This window comes from Panicum hallii, chromosome 8 (genome assembly GCF_002211085.1).
Source record: "Panicum hallii strain FIL2 chromosome 8, PHallii_v3.1, whole genome shotgun sequence".
Taxonomy (NCBI): domain Eukaryota; kingdom Viridiplantae; phylum Streptophyta; class Magnoliopsida; order Poales; family Poaceae; genus Panicum; species Panicum hallii.
The window spans coordinates 41,790,130-41,809,535 of NC_038049.1; the positions used below are offsets into that span (position 1 = coordinate 41,790,130).

Consider the following 19,406-nt stretch of genomic DNA (forward strand, 5'->3'; position numbering starts at 1 on the left):
TCCATGCCATGGCGCGGAGCGTGATGAGCCCTGCGGTTTGGAATTTTTTTCATATAGCTAAAGATGGTTTAAGGTAAATTTTGTTTACAACTCTTGGGCGTATCTATGATTTTTGTGTGATTCTAAATTTCTAAGGTTGACGGGTCGACGGATGTGTTTTGAGCAGTTTCAATATCTGTAGGATTTGCAGATGTAGGATGAAAATTGTTACACACTAGATGAAAGGGTTAACACACTAGTTCCAGATGAAGTTATCATGTTCTCAGGATGTGCAATGAATCAGATCTTCTAGCTCGCTAATTTACAATTAAAATCAAGCTTGCTTACAGTTTTTTTTTCCACTCATGGATGAACCAATTTCATCACCGCACAACCACAACATTTGATGTTGGTGCTCCACAAAATATTATCATATTTCCATTCAATTGTTGGGGACGATATGTGTCTGTAGAGATGATGACTATTCCGGCTCTTGATGCACTATGCCTATTAAACTAATATGCGAGTTAACAATGTTGGAATATTTATTTTAAGTGTTTGGATCATAGCTTTTGATGAGTTGGCACAACATAACGGGAAGTGCAATTATTTCTTTTTCTAATTTTGTTAGCCTCATGACATGATAACGTGCCAGTCAAATATGTAATAAAAGAAATTTACACAGCCATGTGTGTTGTATGAGCATGTAATGTTGCCGATTATACCAGTTGCATAGATCGTTGTGGTACATATACAACATATTGTTAATTTATTGTTGTGTTAGGTTAAAAAATTTGCATATACAACATATTGTTAATTTATTGTTGTGTTAGGTTAAAAAATTTGCCCAACAAGTCTAGTACTTCCTTGTGAGCGACTCCATGGGTCTTATTGGCAAATTTAGGGATCATTTTCCTTAGAAAGGTCACGTTCTTTGTGGTCCCAAGATTTATTCATGCCTATATAAAAAATGTCAACTGCTTATGGAAGCATGCACATTTTTTTTGGTAGATGAAACTGTCAGACCCGGGGCCACGGGGTTATGTACATCAAGGAGTCCGTATTGGACTAGGGGATAGGACGTGTCCTGTATCTTATTTATGTTGTATTCTACCCGCATGCGGAGTAGAACTAGTCGATACAGAAGGAAACTACTCGAGTTGTACTTGAGTACGATTCCTATGTTAGTATCAGACTAGGATTCATGTAACCCTGTCCCCCCAGATATATAAGGGCGGGCAGGGACCCCCTCAAAGCATAAGATCATCAGATCAACATCAAGGCAATACAAACCAACATACAGGACGTAGAGCATTACGCATATTGCGGCCTGAACCTGTCTAAATCTTGTGTTGTCTGCCCAGTGCAAGCAAGAGCGCAATGAACTCCTCCGATCCTACACCCGCCGTTTCTTCGATGTGCGGGCCACCATCGCCAACATCTCGGAAGAGGACATTATCGACTGCTTCTACAACGGCCTCACTGACCCAGGTATATATCGTGATTTTGGGCGTAACAGGCCAAAGACGGTTACAGGTCTACGCGACATGATGCATGACTGGTCTGAACAAGAAGAAAAGATGCGCGAGAGGTTTCCAAGACGTATCGACCTTAACCAGAAGCGCAACAACGACAACCGGGCTGACAAAGGCCAGCGGGATTTTTCGGGTTCTTCCCGAAAACGCAAGCCAGACGATCTCGTCGCGGCTGTGGAACGTCCTTCGCGGGGCAAGAAGTCGACCACGCAAGAACAGTTTGAAAAACTCCTGCAGAAGAAGTGCCCGTGGTGCGTCAACTCCAAACACGCAGCGATCGACTGTTTTCAGCTCAAGCGCACTTTTGGCTCTCCTGGGAACGGCAAGAAGAACAAGTCGACAGGCAAAGAGCCCGAAGACGAGGAGCAGGAAGACAAATCTGAGACGCCTAAGTTCCAGGATGCCTCCAAGACCATCAATGTCATCTTTGGCGGTGACGAAGATTTTTGCTCCAAGCGGGAACAGAAGTTGCTGCTACGAGAGATCCTATCAGTTGAACTGGCGGTACCACGACCACTCCGATGGTCGGAGGTCCCCATATCGTTTTCCCGTGATGATCAATGGACCAGCTTTTCCGAGCCTGGGAAGTTCCCACTGGTGCTGGATCCCGTGGTCGCAGAAGTCAAGCTTACTCGGGTTCTTGTCGATGGTGGGAGCGGACTCAATCTTATCTTCGCCAGTACACTAAAGAAGATGGGTCTGGACCTCACCAACAAGCTTACTCCGAGCAAAGCTCCTTTTTACGGTATTGTTCCTGGCAATGCCGCGCATCCACTTGGGACAGTCGTTCTTCCAGTCACTTTCGGGACGAGGGAGAACTACCGTACCGAGTTCATCAAGTTCGAGGTGGCCAGCTTCGAATCTTCCTACCACGCCATACTGGGGAGGCCGGCGATCGCCAAGTTCATGGCGGTGCCACATTATGTCTACTTGCTTCTCAAGATGCCAGGACGTAACGGTGTGCTCACGCTCCGAGGCGACTTGAAGAAGTCCTATGATTGTAACCAAGAGGCCATCCAGTACGCATTGACTTCCCGCGTGCCAGATGCTTCCGCTGAAGTACTCGCGGCCGCACAGCAACTCTCTCAAGCCGAGCTGGACATCCCGACGAAGAAGGCGAGTCAATCGGGCGTCAAGTCGACGGGCGAGATGGCTCTCAAGACGATCCAGCTCCAAGAAGGCGATTCATCCAAGACAGCCATCATCGGCGCGGGCTTGGGCGACAAATAGGAACTCGCGCTCATCAGTTTCCTGCGGGCTAACCGAGACATATTCGCATGGAATCCATCGGATATGCCAGGGGTGCCCAAGGAGCTGATCGAGCATAGTCTTAATGTGTACCCACAGGCTGTACCAAAGAAGCAACGACTTCGTCGTTTTGCCCCCGATAAACGGGAGGCTATCAAACGGGAAATAGCTAAACTCCTCGCGGCTGGATTCATTAAAGAAGTAATCCACCCAGAGTGGGTAGCTAACCCTGTCCTTGTATTAAAAAAGAACAAAGAATGGAGAATATGTGTCGACTATACCGATCTCAACAAGCATTGCCCAAAGGACCACTTTGGGCTCCCTCGCATCGATCAGGTAGTCGACTCAACTGCAGGTTCCGTATTGTTATGTTTCCTTGATTGTTATTCAGGCTACCACCAGATCGCTCTCAAGGAAGAAGACCAGATCAAGACCGCGTTCATCACCCCGTTTGGGACTTATGCCTACAAGACGATGTCCTTCGGGTTGAAGAACGCTGGCGCCACCTATCAGCGGGCAATTCAGATGTGCTTTGCTGATCAGTTACACCGGAACATGGAGGCCTATGTGGACGACGTGGTCGTAAAAACCCGAAGTCCCGAGGGCCTCATCACGGATCTGGAGGAAACTTTTGCCAGCCTAAGGAAGTACCGATGGAAGCTTAATCCGACCAAGTGCGTTTTTGGTGTTCCGTCAGGAAAATTGCTCGGGTTCATAGTCAGTAACCGGGGCATTGAGGCCAACCCTGAAAAGATTACCGCCATCACTGATATGGAGGCACCTGCCACAATCAAAGATGTACAGAAACTTACAGGGTGCATGGCAGCTCTCAACAGATTCATCTCCCGGCTCGGGGAGAGAGGATTACCTTTTTTCAAACTCTTAAAGTGTCAGGACAAGTTTCACTGGACAGAGGAAGCCGAGCGGGCTCTGCAGGATCTCAAGCAACACCTACAGTCGCCCCCGATCCTCACAGCACCATTGCCGGGTGAGACCCTTTTACTTTACATTGCGGCAACTACCCACGTTATTAGCAGTGCTATTGTTGTCGAACACTCCGAGGAAGGCCATGCTTTTGGCCTGCAGCGGCCCGTGTACTTTGTCAGTGAAGTACTCTCGGAGTCTAAGGTGCGCTATCCGGCGGTCCAAAAGCTCCTCTATGGCATATTGATTACTTCAAGGAAATTATGCCACTACTTTGAAGAGTACCAGATCATCGTGATCACAGACTACCCGTTGGCGGATATCCTACACAACCAAGATGCCACGGGTCGTATTTCAAAATGGGCAGTGGAACTGGGGGCTTTGTCGTTCGACTTCAAGCCACGCACTGCAATCAAGTCCCAAGCTCTAGTCGACTTCATGGCTGAGTGGAGGAAAAATCAAGTTCCAAATCCAGTTGACAAGCCAGAGCATTGGACCATGTACTTCGATGGTTCTCTCAAGCTCGATGGCGGCGGCGCTGGAGTTTTATTTATTTCCCCAAGAGGCGAACAACTCAAATACGTCCTCCAAATTCTCTGGGAGGTATGCAACAATGAAGCCGAGTATGAAGCGTTGCTTCACGGGCTCCGTTTGGCGATATCACTAGGGATCAAGCGACTACTTGTATATGGCGATTCACTCTTGGTCGTTCAGCAAGTCAACAAGGAGTGGGACTGCAACAAGGAGACCATGGAAGCCTATGTACAAGAAGTACGCAAGCTAGAAAACAAATTTTCTGGCCTAGAAATTCATCATGTGCTGCGGGAACACAATGTCGCTGCCGATGCCTTATCTAAGCTGGGATCAACCCGAGCACAAGTCCCAGCAGGGGTATTCGTTCAGGAGCTAACGCGCCCGTCCATCAGCCCTTCACTGCCGGTTTCCACCGCCACTGGCTCCGTACAGCCAGAACGGGAGGTTCTGCTGGTCGGTGAGGACTGGAGAGGACCTTTCGTCGACTTCATCCGAGATCTCATCTTACCGGCCGGGATGGACCCCAAAAGCGCTGCCGCCGCCCGCCTCATGCGACGGAGCAAGGGGTTTGTCCTAGTCGAAGACAAACTTTATCGGCGCGGCGCACGATCCGGAGTACTCATAAAGTGCGTCACAACAGAAGACGGTCTGGACATATTGAGGGAGATACACGAGGGCGTGTGTGGTAACCATGCCGCGTCAAAGTCACTGGTCGGCAAAGCATATAGAGCCGGTTTCTGGTGGCCTACCGCCGTGTCCGACGCTGAAGATCTGGTGCGACGATGTCATAACTGCCAGTTCTTCGGAGGTTTTACTCATGTTCTGGTGGCTATCGATAAGTTCACCAAGTGGATCGAGTTCAAGCCGATTGCCAAGCTTACTCCAGACAGGGTGGTCGACTTCATTTCCGACATCTTACATCGTTTCGGCTTCCCCAACACTATTATCACTGACTTGGGTTCAAATTTCACGGCTAACCAATTCTGGGAATTCTGTGAAAACTCATCCATCGAGGTCAAATACGTTTCGGTGGCTCACCCAAGGGCAAATGGGCAAGTCGAGAGGGCGAATGGTTTGATTATCGACGGCCTCAAGAAGAGACTTTACGATGCCAATAGCAAAAAGGGCGGGAAGTGGATTCACGAGTTGCCACACGTAATCTGGGGGCTCAGGACTCAACCTTCAAAAGCCACAGGGCAGACCCCGTTCTTTCTTGTCTACGGCTCCGAGGCGATTCTCCCAGCAGATATCATGTGGAAATCCCCAAGGGTTGAGATGTATAAAGAAGGCGAGGCGGACGAGGCTCGACAGCTGGAGTTGGACTCTGTCGAAGAGGCCTACTGCTCTGCTCTCGTTCAGTCAGCCCGTTACCTATAGGGAATCCGGCGATATCATGATCGCAACATTAAGGAAAGGTCATTTAGCATTGGCGACCTTGTCCTTCGTCGCGTTCAGGACGAGTCGGGTTTGCACAAGCTTAACTCAAGATGGGAAGGACCGTTCATTGTCAAGAGGGTTACAAGACCGGGATCTTATCAACTTCAGTACCCTGATGGTCAGGATGTACCCAACTCGTGGAACATTCAGCACCTGCGACGTTTCTACCCCTAAGCAGACTCGTGACCAAATTCCGTATGCATCAATGGCAAGTTTTACTTTTCTAGGTCGATTTGGCGGCTTTGTGCCACACAACCCGAAATGTAAATTCTTGAATATAATGGTGGCGGCTTTTGGCCACACTTAAATTTTATATAAAATCGACTACTTGCCAGTGGCACATGGGTCGTCACGATACTAATCGTGTTCTTTCGAACTGTATTAGGCCCGTCTGGCTCGGGTTCTATCTAACTCGTTTGGCTACTCCTGCGGTGGTTACACCTAAGGGTAGTTTTCGACTGTTTGCCATGAGCATCCTAGTCGTCACGCCACAGACTGCGCGTTCCGGGTCCGAGTGGATCCTTTTTGGCAGGATCTTATCTAGCTCACCCGATGAGCTCTCGCGAAGGGCTAAATCGACTACTCTCTGAGTCGCTGCACTCAGAGGTAGCACGCCTATGCTCCAAAGCAGATGGGGCTCTTCGTCTACACATAAGGCTACAAAGGAACAAAAGTGGTTTCTTATATTACAAAAGTCTTAAGCACTAACGGTTCAATCCTGGACCATGTTTCCAACAATTTTTTCAGCTACAGGCCGGACCTCTAGCAAATACTCGCGAAAGCTTTCATCAGTACAATCAGCAGCTGCACCCTCCGTGAGTACTTCTAGCTGAGCCTTTGGCCAGAAGGACTTTACAAGGCCTAGGGCATGGCCCACGTAAGATGTGGCAGCCTCGGTGACGAAGTTGAGGATCTTTTGTGGCGCCCCGCGAAGTCGATCAAGTAGTGGTTGCCCATCTTCAGCACCGTCTTCCCGGGGATCCACCATCTCTACGAGTTCTTGAGCTGCCACCTTCAGATCATCGAGTTCCTTCTAGCGCTGCTCTTTCTCCTCGCCCAAAGTCTTGATCTGCTGAAGGCAGTCGACGAGTTGCTTCTCCGTGTTGGCCATCACCTTCCGCAGACCATCGACTTCATCTGCGCGGCGATATAGCATGTTCTTCAAATCAGTAAGCAATCCTTCTTTATAATTTAAGAGCTGTTTAAGTTCTGCGATGATAAGCAGGTTTCAGATCATGAAGTTATCGACTACGGGTATGACTTCGAGAATTGAATTCAACATACCTTGATGGGTTTTCCGCTGCTCCTTGAGTCGGCCTTGGAGCTCGATGATATTCTGCTCGAAGCCGGCTCACTCCTGCATCAGCTCGTCGATACGCCTGGTGGACTCTTCCAGCTTCGTTGAAGATTTTTGGTTCATGTCCTACATGTTCCTGGGCGTCAGAGAAAATCGACTTAATCATACAGTTACCAGCGGTTTAGACAAGATTTACCAGAGCAAATGAGTCGATCGCCTTGATCATCTGGCGCAGGCGGCTCAGATCATCCCCTGGGAGGTGTATCTCTTGGAGTATATCGGTGTTTTCCTCTACAGGGGTCGGCAACCCGGGAGCCTCGCAAGAAGCACCCGCACCCTCCAAGGCTGACGACTACGAGGTTCCTGCAAAGGACAAGTATTAATATAGCAATGATTGTGGCAGAAGGCAGTGGGATCATTTACCTGCACCGTCGACGGGTACGGCAGTGGTGGCCTCGACTTGCTCATTGCTGGGGGCTTTGGGTTCTGTGTGCTGGAGCTCGGGTAGTGGCGAATCAAGCATGATTACATCTACCCCCCCTGCTGGCTCCAGCGCGTTGGGTTGCCCAGGCGAAGGCTCGGGGGCTGGTGGAGCCAACTCGAGTTCGGGCGTCACCGCAGCTGTTGATCTGCTCAAGACAACAGCACAACATTTTTACTGTGATTTTTACACATGGCTAAGGGCAAGGTCCAAGGCATTACTTACTTCTGGGATCGGATCATTGTCGGTTTCCTCCACACCAGCTTCAACGGCTTCTTTGTCATGGTACTTGTGGCTGGAGGAGTTGGCGTACAGGATGAGGGGGCTGGCAGCTCTGGCACGGTGATGTCCGTGGCACCTATTGCCGGCGGCGGCGCTGTTTCAATTGAGGGCGTGAGCTGCCCCGACATTGTGCCTGCCACGGCGATGGTTACATCGTCTGCGACAGAAGGTGACGGATCGGCCCTATCGGCCTCTATGGGCCCCGCTTCTGGTGCATCTTTTCTGGTGGGGGGCACTTCGGCTACCCTTTGGCGCTGGGAGCCGGGCAAGGAAGACGAGGGGCTGCAAGACAGGGTTGTCATCAGCGTTCAGCAAAACAACTCGACAGTTTTTATAGTTCGACAAACACTTACCCGGCAAGGTCAGTGGTGCTGGCTTTGCGTTTCCGCATATCCCGACATCGCCGGGGAACTAGAGGTGCGTCGTCAGACCAGTCCACGGATGATCCGGAGGAGTCGTCGGCTTGCACCCTCTCCCCAGCTGCCTGGCCGCCCGTGGCTGATTCGCTGCCAGCAATTTGTTCTTTCTGTGCTTTGGCGGCGGCGCTGGGCAGCGTATGGTAGGGCCGGGGCAGATCGGGGTGTGGTGGGTAACTCCGATACAATGCTGACGAATCCTGTGTTAAGACAATCAGTTAGTACTAACTTTTCAGATAAAAGGAAGAAGTCGAGAAGTCGAACACTTACTGCTGGTGGTCGATTCTGGGCTGTAAACCCTGCTGGTACATACGGGACGGCATCCACATCTAGTAGAATTCGCCTAACGCGCACAAGTGCAGCATCGTCCCCAAGCTCTTCTGCGCACATACGGGATGGGTCTTCAGTACCCAAGTACTCGAATCCTAAAGTATGGCGCTGCTGAATGGGTTGGACTCGGCGTTTGAAAAATGATAGCATCACTGATGCCCCGGTTACCCCCGTCTCTTTGTGCGCGGCAATCAACTCGAGCAGTTCTTTGACTTGGTCCATCTCGGCTTCATTTGGCTCCAATGTCCATTCGCCACGCTGAACAGGGGGCCTGCCGGACCGCACAGGGAGTTGGGGGGCATGGTTCGCAATGTAGAACCAGTGTTGTTTCCACCCGGGGACATTTGACGGAAATTTGTATGATATATATTTGTCACTAGCGTGTTGTCTTAGCTGGATTCCAGCGCCCCCTATTGCAGAAGGATTTTTTGAGGTGGGCTGGGGCTTCACGCGGAAAAGATAGCGGAAAAGAGCCCAATGTGGTTCAATTCCGAGGAAAGCTTCACAGAAATGGATGAAAATGGAGATATGGCAGATTGAATTGGGGTTGAGGTGTTGCAGCTCAATCCCATAGAAGTAAAGAAGACCACGGAAGAAGGAGCAAGTGGGGAGGGCGAATCCCCGTTCAGAGAAAGAGCAGAAAGAAACGATCTCATCGATATTTTCCATGGGAAATGGATCGCGAAGAGGAAGGCGCCAATTGATGAGATCCCTTTCCTGAAGCAGACCCCCCAATACCAAATTTGCTAAATTATGGCAAGAACACTTACTAATTGCCCATTCTCCGATTGCTGCTTGCGCCTCTTTCAAGTCCTTCTGGTTGTTTTTCTTCGGAGCCATTTCGAATCTTTACAGCCACGAGTTGTTTTCACAAGCGCTCGGGGGCTGCGGCGGTGGGCTCGAAGATCTTCGACTATGACTGGGCGGCGGAAGGGCTCCGGCAGGTCAGACTCTAATTGGGGTTTTGTTTTTCTCTGGTGGCGGCGTCAGATCTGAAGGCACAGGAAAAACCCTAACTGACCGCGGGGTTAAATAACCAGCGTTCAGGAAGTGGTTTACCGTGTGTAAGATGAAGCGTTGCGCAATAGGAATAATTGGATACTGGAAGTTTTTTGGCAGATTTTTTGGGCCGTTACTCGATTCACCATTTTTTCTGGGTTAGTTGTCCCGAAAAAAGAGGTTTTTCGGGTTTCGAGTCTAATTTCTGCTAATTGTCCCCTCTTAGACTTTGTTTTTTCAAAAGGAACTCTTTTTTGCCACGACCTTTGGGATCCTTTTTTTCCAAAAGATTTGGACTCAAGGCTCGGGGGCTATAAGACACGTGGCATCGACTACTTATTTTTCGAAAGTATTCGAAGGACAAGAAGGAAAGATTCAAGGCTAGTTTGACCCTCAGCTTGATTCTTTGATTCAACCTAAGGCTCGGGGGCTACTCCATATGGAGTGCGATTATTCATCGCACCCGATATAAAAGAGAAAATTCGGGGCATGAGCACCTCATAGCTTCGATGCAGTCAGAAGAGTACTCGAAGAGCAGTATCAAGATGGAGCTTCGAAAGAAGTCGAAGACAGCTTCAGAAGTACTTGAAGAGTCTGCAGTACTCAGCTACGAAGAGCTCGGGGGCTTGTCAGACCCGGGGCCACGGGGCTGTGTACATCAAGGAGTCCGTATTGGACTAGGGGATAGGACGTGTCATGTACCTTATTTATATTGTATTCTACCCGCATGCGGAGTAGAACTAGTCGATACAGAAGGAAACTACTCGAGTTGTACTTGAGTACGATTCCTATGTTAGTATCAGACTAGGATTCATGTAACCCTGTCCCCCAGATATATAAGGGCGGGCAGGGACCCCCTCAAAGCATAAGATCATCAGATCAACATCAAGGCAATACAAACCAACATACAGGACGTAGGGCATTACGCATATTACGGCCTGAACCTGTCTAAATCTTGTGTTGTCTGCACCTTTGAGTTCCTGATCTCAGCGCATCCCAACCCAAAACCTACCACCTTGGGTATACCCCTTGGTGGGCAGCCGGATAAAACCTGACAGAAACATATTTGTAAAAATATATACATATACACGTATGTATGAAATAAGAGGTAACATCTTTTATAGAAAAATTTTGAACTCAACATTAACCTTATTCGTCAGAACTACAATATTCAAGAATTTTGATGGCAGTGATTGGAACATATTTATATAGTTGCAAATAAGGTGCCCTTATAATAATTCGTGACGTTGACCCCGCCTCTCTCTCTCTCTGCACGTTCAAAATAACTATAGTACTACCTTCATTCCTACTATGCTCCTAGTGGCATGGTTGCATTGTCGCATCTTGTGAAGTCTGAACTTTCACAGCTACCAACCGCCTCACAAAGTTTGTATGCTGTAGTATATACATAATCAAGTATGGCTCAAAAGGTACGATACAAAGTATATTCGGCCGATGTCAAATGTATGGTATAAACAATAATGGCACATATTTGAACATAGATAGGACTTCAGATTCTCAACCATTACTTTTCTTATTTCCGAGGAGTCACATACGTTGGCATGCAAACTTTATTATAGAAGTACAACTCATAAGGAATTTAGAAGAGGGTAGAACCAACGATGGGTTGCTGCCAGAAGGAGGCAGGACTCGTCAAAGCTAGTTGGTTGACTAGCTGTTGCTGCTGCCAGAAGGCGGCGGGACTCGTCAAAGCCAGTTGGTTGACTAGCTGTTGCTGCTGCAAGAAGGCAGCGGGGTGGGCCACGGCAAGTGGGTTGAATGGCACCAGCTGCTGCTGCTGCTGCGAGAAGGCGGCGGAGTTCGCAACAGCTAGTTGGTTGAATGGAAGCAGTTGCTGCTGCAAGTAGGCAGCGGGGTTCACCATGGCTAGCTGGTTGATCTGTTGTTGCAAGTAGGCGGCGGGGTTCGCCAGGGCTACCTGACTGAACGGTGATAGAACGCGTTGTTGCTGTGCCGTGATGCTCTGTACTGTTAGCTGGGCCAAAGATTGCTGCTGCAGTAAGGCTGACTGTTGCTGTAAGAACATTGCCGATGATGGTAGGATGCTGGCTGCAAGTGCCTGTTGTAGCCTGTAGGACTGCACAATCGGGTGCTCATATCCGACAGCTGCGATAGGTGAGAGGTACTGTGGAATAGTGGCAGCGGAGGCGGCTAGCGAGCACTGCGGAATAATGACCGCGGTGGTAGCGCTCACTAAGAGAGCAAGGAGTGCAAGGAGGGAAAATACCTTGGCTGCCATGCTTGCTCTAAGAGGTACTTAGTGGGTTTCAATTTCTATGTTGCTAGATTGTCTTAGTGATAGGGTGATGGATTACCTGCACATATTGGGCCTATTTATACACATGAGAGTCCATGTAGCTTTAGCAAGATTTGATGCTTTTGCCTCGCAAATTGTTATCCAGATAAGCTAGAGATGACATGGTATCTAGTCGATTTTGGCATTTAGTGATAAATCCACTTGGATGGACGGTATGTGTTGGCAAGACAACTCACTTAATACACGCAAAAAGCAACTTTTTTCTGTTTGCATTGTGTTGATATATGAGTGACAACAGCATGGTTGGTTCACCTTTAAGCCTATGAAAGCCTTAGGCACAAAAATATGGGTTCCACTTAATGGTGAGCTGGTACAGTTGTGATTTGGTGATGTGGATCCAAATCATATTGAGCCTAATTTGTCATCTACCTTTGATACGGTTTGCTCCCATTGCGATTCCTCCTGGATGAAAGGGTTAACGCAGTAGTTCCAGGTGAAGTTATCAAGTTCTCGGGATTCTCGGGACGTGGAATGAATCAGATGTTCTAGCTCGCTAATTTACCATTAAAACCAAACTTGCTTACACTATCTTATAGAAAATAACACATGCACAGAATAAAGTATCAGTATATCACACATGCACATATGGTAGCTTATGACAATAATATATAAAATACCAGACAAAAAAATATAAAAATTAAATAAATAGAAATAAATAATTAATATATATAAATAATTTCACTATTGGATTATTGATAAACTTTAAAGTTGGCCTTACTACTTGCTAGGGACACTGGAGAGAACAGTACCTGTTTTTATCCTAACTTCCTCCTTTGCTCCCGGTGGATGTTATCTAGCACTTGGCTTATGCATCTTTTTTGAAAGGAAAAAGAAGGATGAAGTTTGTTTAACGCTCAAATAACAGGATTGCCCACACAAACGTGGAAGCTTACACACTATTTTATTGAGACTGGCGAGAAACCTTACATTTGCTATTTTAATGGATGAAGTGATTAAGGAATTATCATATATATAAAGATTGAGTCAACCAGTAACATTTCTGCATGTAAATACTAACCTATGATAGCATGATTGGTTAAAAATTTACTTTTGAAGAAACCAACCATTATATTGGCACTGCTAGACAACTTGACTTCTAGTATTGGGCGGGAACCCCCGGTTAGTACCGGTTCCGCGCCCGGTATAGACTGGTCGGTACTAAATGGGCATGCATTTAGTACCGGCTGGTAACATCGGACAGTAACAAATGATTTCATGCCAAAAAATAAAGGAAAAAAAATACAACGAACCCCTTGAGGCCCGATCTTGATCTGCATCCGCATGTTCTCGTTGGCTCTGTCATGTTTTCTCAAGCTCCTAATATTTTGATGTTGTAGAGGAGCGCCGACGGCCGAGGTGGCAAGGCCTTCAGGGCACTTCCATGCCATGGCGCGGAGCGTGATGAGCCCTGCGGTTTGGAATTTTTTTCATATAGCTAAAGATGGTTTAAGGTAAATTTTGTGTACAACTCTTGGGCGCATCTATGATTTTTGTGTGATTCTAAATTTCTAAGTTTGACGGGTCGACGGATGTGTTTTGAGCAGTTTCAATATCTGTAGGATTTGCAGATGTAGGATGAAAATTGTTACACACTAGATGAAAGGGTTAACACACTAGTTCCAGATGAAGTTATCATGTTCTCAGGATGTGCAATGAATCAGATCTTCTAGCTCGCTAATTTACAATTAAAATCAAGCTTGCTTACAGTTTTTTTTTTCCACTCATGGATGAACCAATTTCATCACCGCACAACCACAACATTTGATGTTGGTGCTCCACAAAATATTATCATATTTCCATTCAATTGTTGGGGACGATATGTGTCTGTAGAGATGATGACTATTCCGGCTCTTGATGCACTATGCCTATTAAACTAATATGCGAGTTAACAATGTTGGAACATTTATTTTAAGTGTTTGGCTCATAGCTTTTGATGAGTTGGCACAAAATAACGGGAAGTGCAATTATTTCTTTTTCTAATTTTGTTAGCCTCATGACATGATAACGTGCCAGTCAAATATGTAATAAAAGAAATTTACACAGCCATGTGTGTTGTATGAGCATGTAATGTTGCCGATCATACCAGTTGCATAGATCGTTGTGGTACATATACAACATATTGTTAATTTATTGTTGTGTTAGGTTAAAAAATTTGCCCAACAAATCTAGTACTTCCTTGTGAGCGACTCCATGGGTCTTATTGGCAAATTTAGGGATCATTTTCCTTAGAAAGGTCACGTTCTTTGTGGTCCCAAGATTTATTCATGCCTATATAAAAAATGTCAACTGCTTATGGAAGCATGCACATTTTTTTTGGTAGATGAAACATATTTGTAAAAATATATACATATACACGTATGTATGAAATAAGAGGTAACATCTTTTATAGAAAAATTTTGAACTCAACATTAACCTTATATTCGTCAGAACTACAATATTCAAGAATTTTGATGGCAGTGATTGGAACATATTTATATAGTTGCAAATAAGGTGCCCTTATAATAATTCGTGACGTTGACCCCACCTCTCTCTCTCTCTGCACGTTCAAAATAACTATAGTACTACCTTCATTCCTACTATGCTCCTAGTGGCATGGTTGCATTGTCGCATCTTGTGAAGTCTGAACTTTCACAGCTACCAACCGCCTCACAAAGTTTGTATGCTGTAGTATATACATAATCAAGTATGGCTCAAAAGGTACGATACAAAGTATATTCGGCCGATGTCAAATGTATGGTATAAACAATAATGGCACACATTTGAACATAGATAGGACTTCAGATTCTCAACCATTACTTTTCTTATTTCCGAGGAGTCACATACGTTGGCATGCAAACTTTATTATAGAAGTACAACTCATAAGGAATTTAGAAGAGGGTAGAACCAACGATGGGTTGCTGCCAGAAGGAGGCAGGACTCGTCAAAGCTAGTTGGTTGACTAGCTGTTGCTGCTGCCAGAAGGCGGCGGGACTCGTCAAAGCCAGTTGGTTGACTAGCTGTTGCTGCTGCAAGAAGGCAGCGGGGTGAGCCACGGCAAGTGGGTTGAATGGCACCAGCTGCTGCTGCTGCTGCGAGAAGGCGGCGGAGTTCGCAACAGCTAGTTGGTTGAATGGAAGCAGTTGCTGCTGCAAGTAGGCAGCGGGGTTCACCATGGCTAGCTGGTTGATCTGTTGTTGCAAGTAGGCGGCGGGGTTCGCCAGGGCTACCTGACTGAACGGTGATAGAACGCGTTGTTGCTGTGCCGCGATGCTCTGTACTGTCAGCTGGGCCAAAGATTGCTGCTGCAGTAAGGCTGACTGTTGCTGTAAGAACATTGCCGATGATGGTAGGATGCTAGCTGCCAGTGCCTGTTGTAGCCTGTAGGACTGCACAATCGGGTGCTCATATCCGACAGCTGCGATAGGTGAGAGGTACTGTGGAATAGTGGCAGCGGAGGCGGCTAGTGAGCACTGCGGAATAATGACCGCGGTGGTAGCGCTCACTAAGAGAGCAAGGAGTGCAAGGAGGGAAAATACCTTGGCTGCCATGCTTGCTCTAAGAGGTACTTAGTGGGTTTCAATTTCTATGTTGCTAGATTGTCTTAGTGATAGGGTGATGGATTACCTGCACATATTGGGCCTATTTATACACATGAGAGTCCATGTAGCTTTAGCAAGATTTGTTGCTTTTGCCTCGCAAATTGTTATCCAGATAAGCTAGAGATGACATGGTATCTAGTCGATTTTGGCATTTAGTGATAAATCCACTTGGATGGACGGTATGTGTTGGCAAGACAGCTCACTTAAGACACGCAAAAAGCAACTTCTTTCTGTTGGCATTGTGTTGATATATGAGTGACAACAGCATGGTTGGTTCACCTTTAAGCCTATGAAAGCCTTAGGCACAAAAATATGGGTTCCACTTAATGGTGAGCTGGTACAATTGTGATTTGGTGATGTGGATCCAAATCATATTGAGCTTAATTTGTCATCTACCTTTGATACGGTTTGCTCCAATTGCGATTCCTCCTGGATGAAAGGGTTAACGCAGTAGTTCCAGGCGAAGTTATTAAGTTCTCGGGACGTGGAATGAATCAGATGTTCTAGCTCGCTAATTTACCATTAAAAACAAACTTGCTTACACTATCTTATAGAAAATAACACATGCACAGAATAAAGTATCAGTATATCACACATGCACATATGGTAGCTTATGACAATAACATATAAATTACCAGACAAAAAATATAAAAATTTAATAAATAGAACTAAATAATTAATATATATAAATAATTTCACTATTGGATTATTGATAAACTTTAAAGTTTGCCTTACTACTTGCTAGGGACACTGGCGAATAATACCTGTTTTTATCCTAACTTCCTCCTTTGCTCCCGGTGGATGCTATCTAGAACTTGGCTTATGCATCTTTTTTGAAAGGAAAAAGAAGGATGAAGTTTGTTTAATACTCAAACAACTGGATTGCCCACACAAACGTGGAAGCTTACACACTATTTTATTGAGACCGGCGAGAAACCTTACATTTGCTATTTTAATGGACGAAGTGATTAAGGAATTATCATATATATAAAGATTGAGTCAACTAGTAACATTTCTGCATGTAAATACTAACCTATGATAATATGATTGCTTAAAATTTTACTTTTGAAGAAACCATCCATTATATCGGCACTGCCACACAACTGACTTCTAGTACCGGGCAGGAACCCCCGGTTAGTACCGGTTCCGCGCCCGGTATAGATTGGTTGGTACTAAATGGGCATGCATTTAGTACAGGGCGCAATACCCGGTACTAAACGGCACATTTAGTACCGTCAGGTAACACCGGCCAGTAACAAATGATTTCACGACAAAAAATAAAGGAAAAAATACAACGAACCCCCGGGAGGCCCGTTCTTGATCTGCATCCACATGTTCTCATTGGCTCTATCATGTTTTCTCAAGCTCATAATATTTTGATGTTGTAGAGGAGCACCGAGGTCCGAGGTGGCAGGGCCTTCATGGCACTACACATGGTGCAATGGCGCGGAGCTTTTGATGAGCCCTGCAGTTTGGGATTTTATTTCGTATAGCTAAAGATGGTTTAAAGTAAATTTTGTGTACAACTCTTGGGCGCATCTATGATTTTTGTGTGATTCTAAATTTCTAAGGTTGATGGGTTGAGGGATGTGTTTTGAACAGTTTCCATAGCTGTAGGATTTGGAGATGTAGGATGAAAATTGAAACACTATTGGATGTGCAATGAATCAAATCTTCTAGCTCGCTAATTTACAATGAAAATCGAGCTTGCTTACACTATTTTTTTCCCTCATGGATGAACCAATTTCATCACCACACAACCACAACATTTGATGTTGGTGCTCCACAAAATATTATCATATTTCCATTCAATTGTTGGGGACGATATGTGATGACAATTCCAGCCCGATGCACTATGCCTATAAACTAATATGCGAGTTAACAATGTTGGAACATTTATTTTAAGTGTTTGGATCATAGATTTTGATGAGTTGGCGCAAGATAACGGGAAGCGAAACTATTTGTTTTTCTAAATTTGATAGCCTCATATCATGATAACTTGCCAGTCAAATATGTAATAAAAGAAATTTACACAGTTATGTGTGTTGTATGAGCATGTAATGTTGCATAGATCGTTGTGGTACATATACAACATATTTAAAAAATTTGGCCAATGAGTCTGGTACTTCCTTGTGAGCAACTTCATGGGTCTTATTGGCAGATTTAAGGATCATTTTCCTTAGCAAATGTCGGTGTTTTACCGCCACACCCACCGAGAGATACCCCCAAGGTGGTGAGTTTGTAGGTAGGGTATCGCTGAGATTAGGAACTCGAAGGTGCAAGGAACACAAAGTTTAGACAGGTTCGAGCCGCCGAGAGCATAATACCCTACGTCCTGTGTGGTTTGTATTGTCTTAGGTGGTGATCAGTTGATCTCCTGTTTGGAGGGGGCCCCTATGCGCCCTTATATAGTTTGAGGGGACAGGGTTACGTGGAAGGCTTAGTCAGATACGAGCCCAGGAGTCCTATCCGAGTACTTTTCGGGTAGTTTCCCGTCATCTTCGACTAGTTTTACTACTGTATGAGTAGTCCTACTACGCTACGAGTAGTTACAATAGATGTAGGGCGTGAGTCGTGCCCCATCCCTTATCCTAGGAAATGTACGCTACGTGCACAGTCCCATGGGCCCGAGTTTGACAAGCCCCCGAGCTCTTCGTAGTTGAGTACTGCAAGCGTCCGAGTACTTCTTAAGGCATCTTCGAGTTCTCCCTAACTCCATCTTGAAGGTGTTCTGCGAGTACATCCTTGGCTGCATCGAGGCTGTGAGGTGCTCATGTCCCGATTAGTTGTCAAGTCTTCTTTTATATGGGGTACGATTAAACTCGCACTCCATATGGAGTAGCCCCCGAGCCTTAAGTTGACTCGTAAAATCAGGCTGAGGGTCAATTTCGTCTTGAGTCTTTTGTCCTTATTTTCCAAAAGATTCGAAAAATAAGTCGCTGATGACACGTGGCCCTGCAGCCCCCGAGCCTTGAATCCAAATCCTCAAGGTTTTGAATAAAGAATCCAAAGAATTGTAGCATGCAATATGTGACAATAAAGATTTGATGGTTAAGATGGGCAAATTGGATCAAAAATTTGAAAACTGCTTTTTTTCAGAATTACTTCCCTGGAAAAATAGTTGAACAAATAACTTCATCAAAAAGCGCCCGAAATTACCGCTCAAATCAAACCTTGGTTGCTGAGAGCCGTGTTGTATCCAGCCCTAAGCCTGGGAGCAATATGAGTCGCATAGTATATACCTAGTAGTCGGTGGCACCAACCCCCGAGCATAGGCATCGGCCAAGTTGCTGCTGAATCTTGAACTGCCGATGAAGCCGACTAGTCAGAGTTGATTCTGACTAGATTTTTAGGCGAGATGAGCAGTCGAAGTAGTCGAACACGCGTAAAACTAGTCAAGAACTAGTAAACACCTTGTCATAGGAGCGAGGCCCTTCAGTAACATAGCATACTAGTCGGAAACTAGTAATCTGTTACTAGAAGTGTGGGTGCAAGGCCCCTTCAGCAAAATTCACGTAATACCGGTCGTAAACCAGTAGAATGGAGTTGTACTGGAAGTATGGGAGTGAGGCTCCTTTAGTAACATAGGATACTAGTTGGAAACTAGTAATCTGTTACTGGAAGTATGAGAGCGAGGCCCCTTCAGCAAACTTGCGTGTAATACCGGTCGTAAACCAGTAGAACGGAGTTGTACTGGAAGTATGGGAGCGAGGCCCTTCAGTAACATAGGATACTAGTTGGAAACTAGTAATCTGTTAATGAAAGTATGGGAACAAGGCCCCTTCAGCAAACTTGCGTGTAATACCGGTTGTAAACCAGTAGAATGGAGTTGTATTGAAATTTTTGATCTCCAGGCACCAACGGAAGATGTCTTGGTTGGCTAAGGATAGAAACATTGTAAATGCTCGATATTCTAGGAGTTTGGAACCTCCAGGCCATCGTGGTATTGTAAGCGATACGACCTTGGTCCTGTAACCTTATGCACGATGAAGGGCCCTTCCCATCGCGAATTAAGCTTGTGCGGCCCG

The 19,406-nt window shown here is 46.0% G+C and overlaps 2 protein-coding genes across 2 annotated transcripts; both read right to left on the reverse strand.

The window, feature by feature from the left end:
* Positions 1-11,062: 11,062 nt before the first annotated feature.
* LOC112902924 (kafirin PSKR2-like) lies at positions 11,063-11,755 on the reverse strand. Its single transcript, XM_025972120.1, has one exon. It carries the CDS (start codon positions 11,720-11,722, stop codon positions 11,063-11,065), a length of 660 nt encoding a protein of 219 aa, XP_025827905.1. The 5' UTR covers positions 11,723-11,755.
* Positions 11,756-14,667: 2,912 nt separating this feature from the next.
* On the reverse strand, positions 14,668-15,360 carry LOC112902921 (kafirin PSKR2-like). The gene has a single exon (XM_025972116.1). It carries the CDS (start codon positions 15,325-15,327, stop codon positions 14,668-14,670), a length of 660 nt encoding a protein of 219 aa, XP_025827901.1. The 5' UTR covers positions 15,328-15,360.
* Positions 15,361-19,406: the final 4,046 nt, after the last annotated feature.

Excerpts from the sequence above, each read along its gene's own strand:
- LOC112902924 (XM_025972120.1), bottom strand. The coding sequence starts at position 11,722 with ATGGCAGCCAAGGTATTTTCCCTCCTTGCACTCCTTGCTCTCTTAGTG.
- LOC112902921 (XM_025972116.1), bottom strand. The coding sequence starts at position 15,327 with ATGGCAGCCAAGGTATTTTCCCTCCTTGCACTCCTTGCTCTCTTAGTG.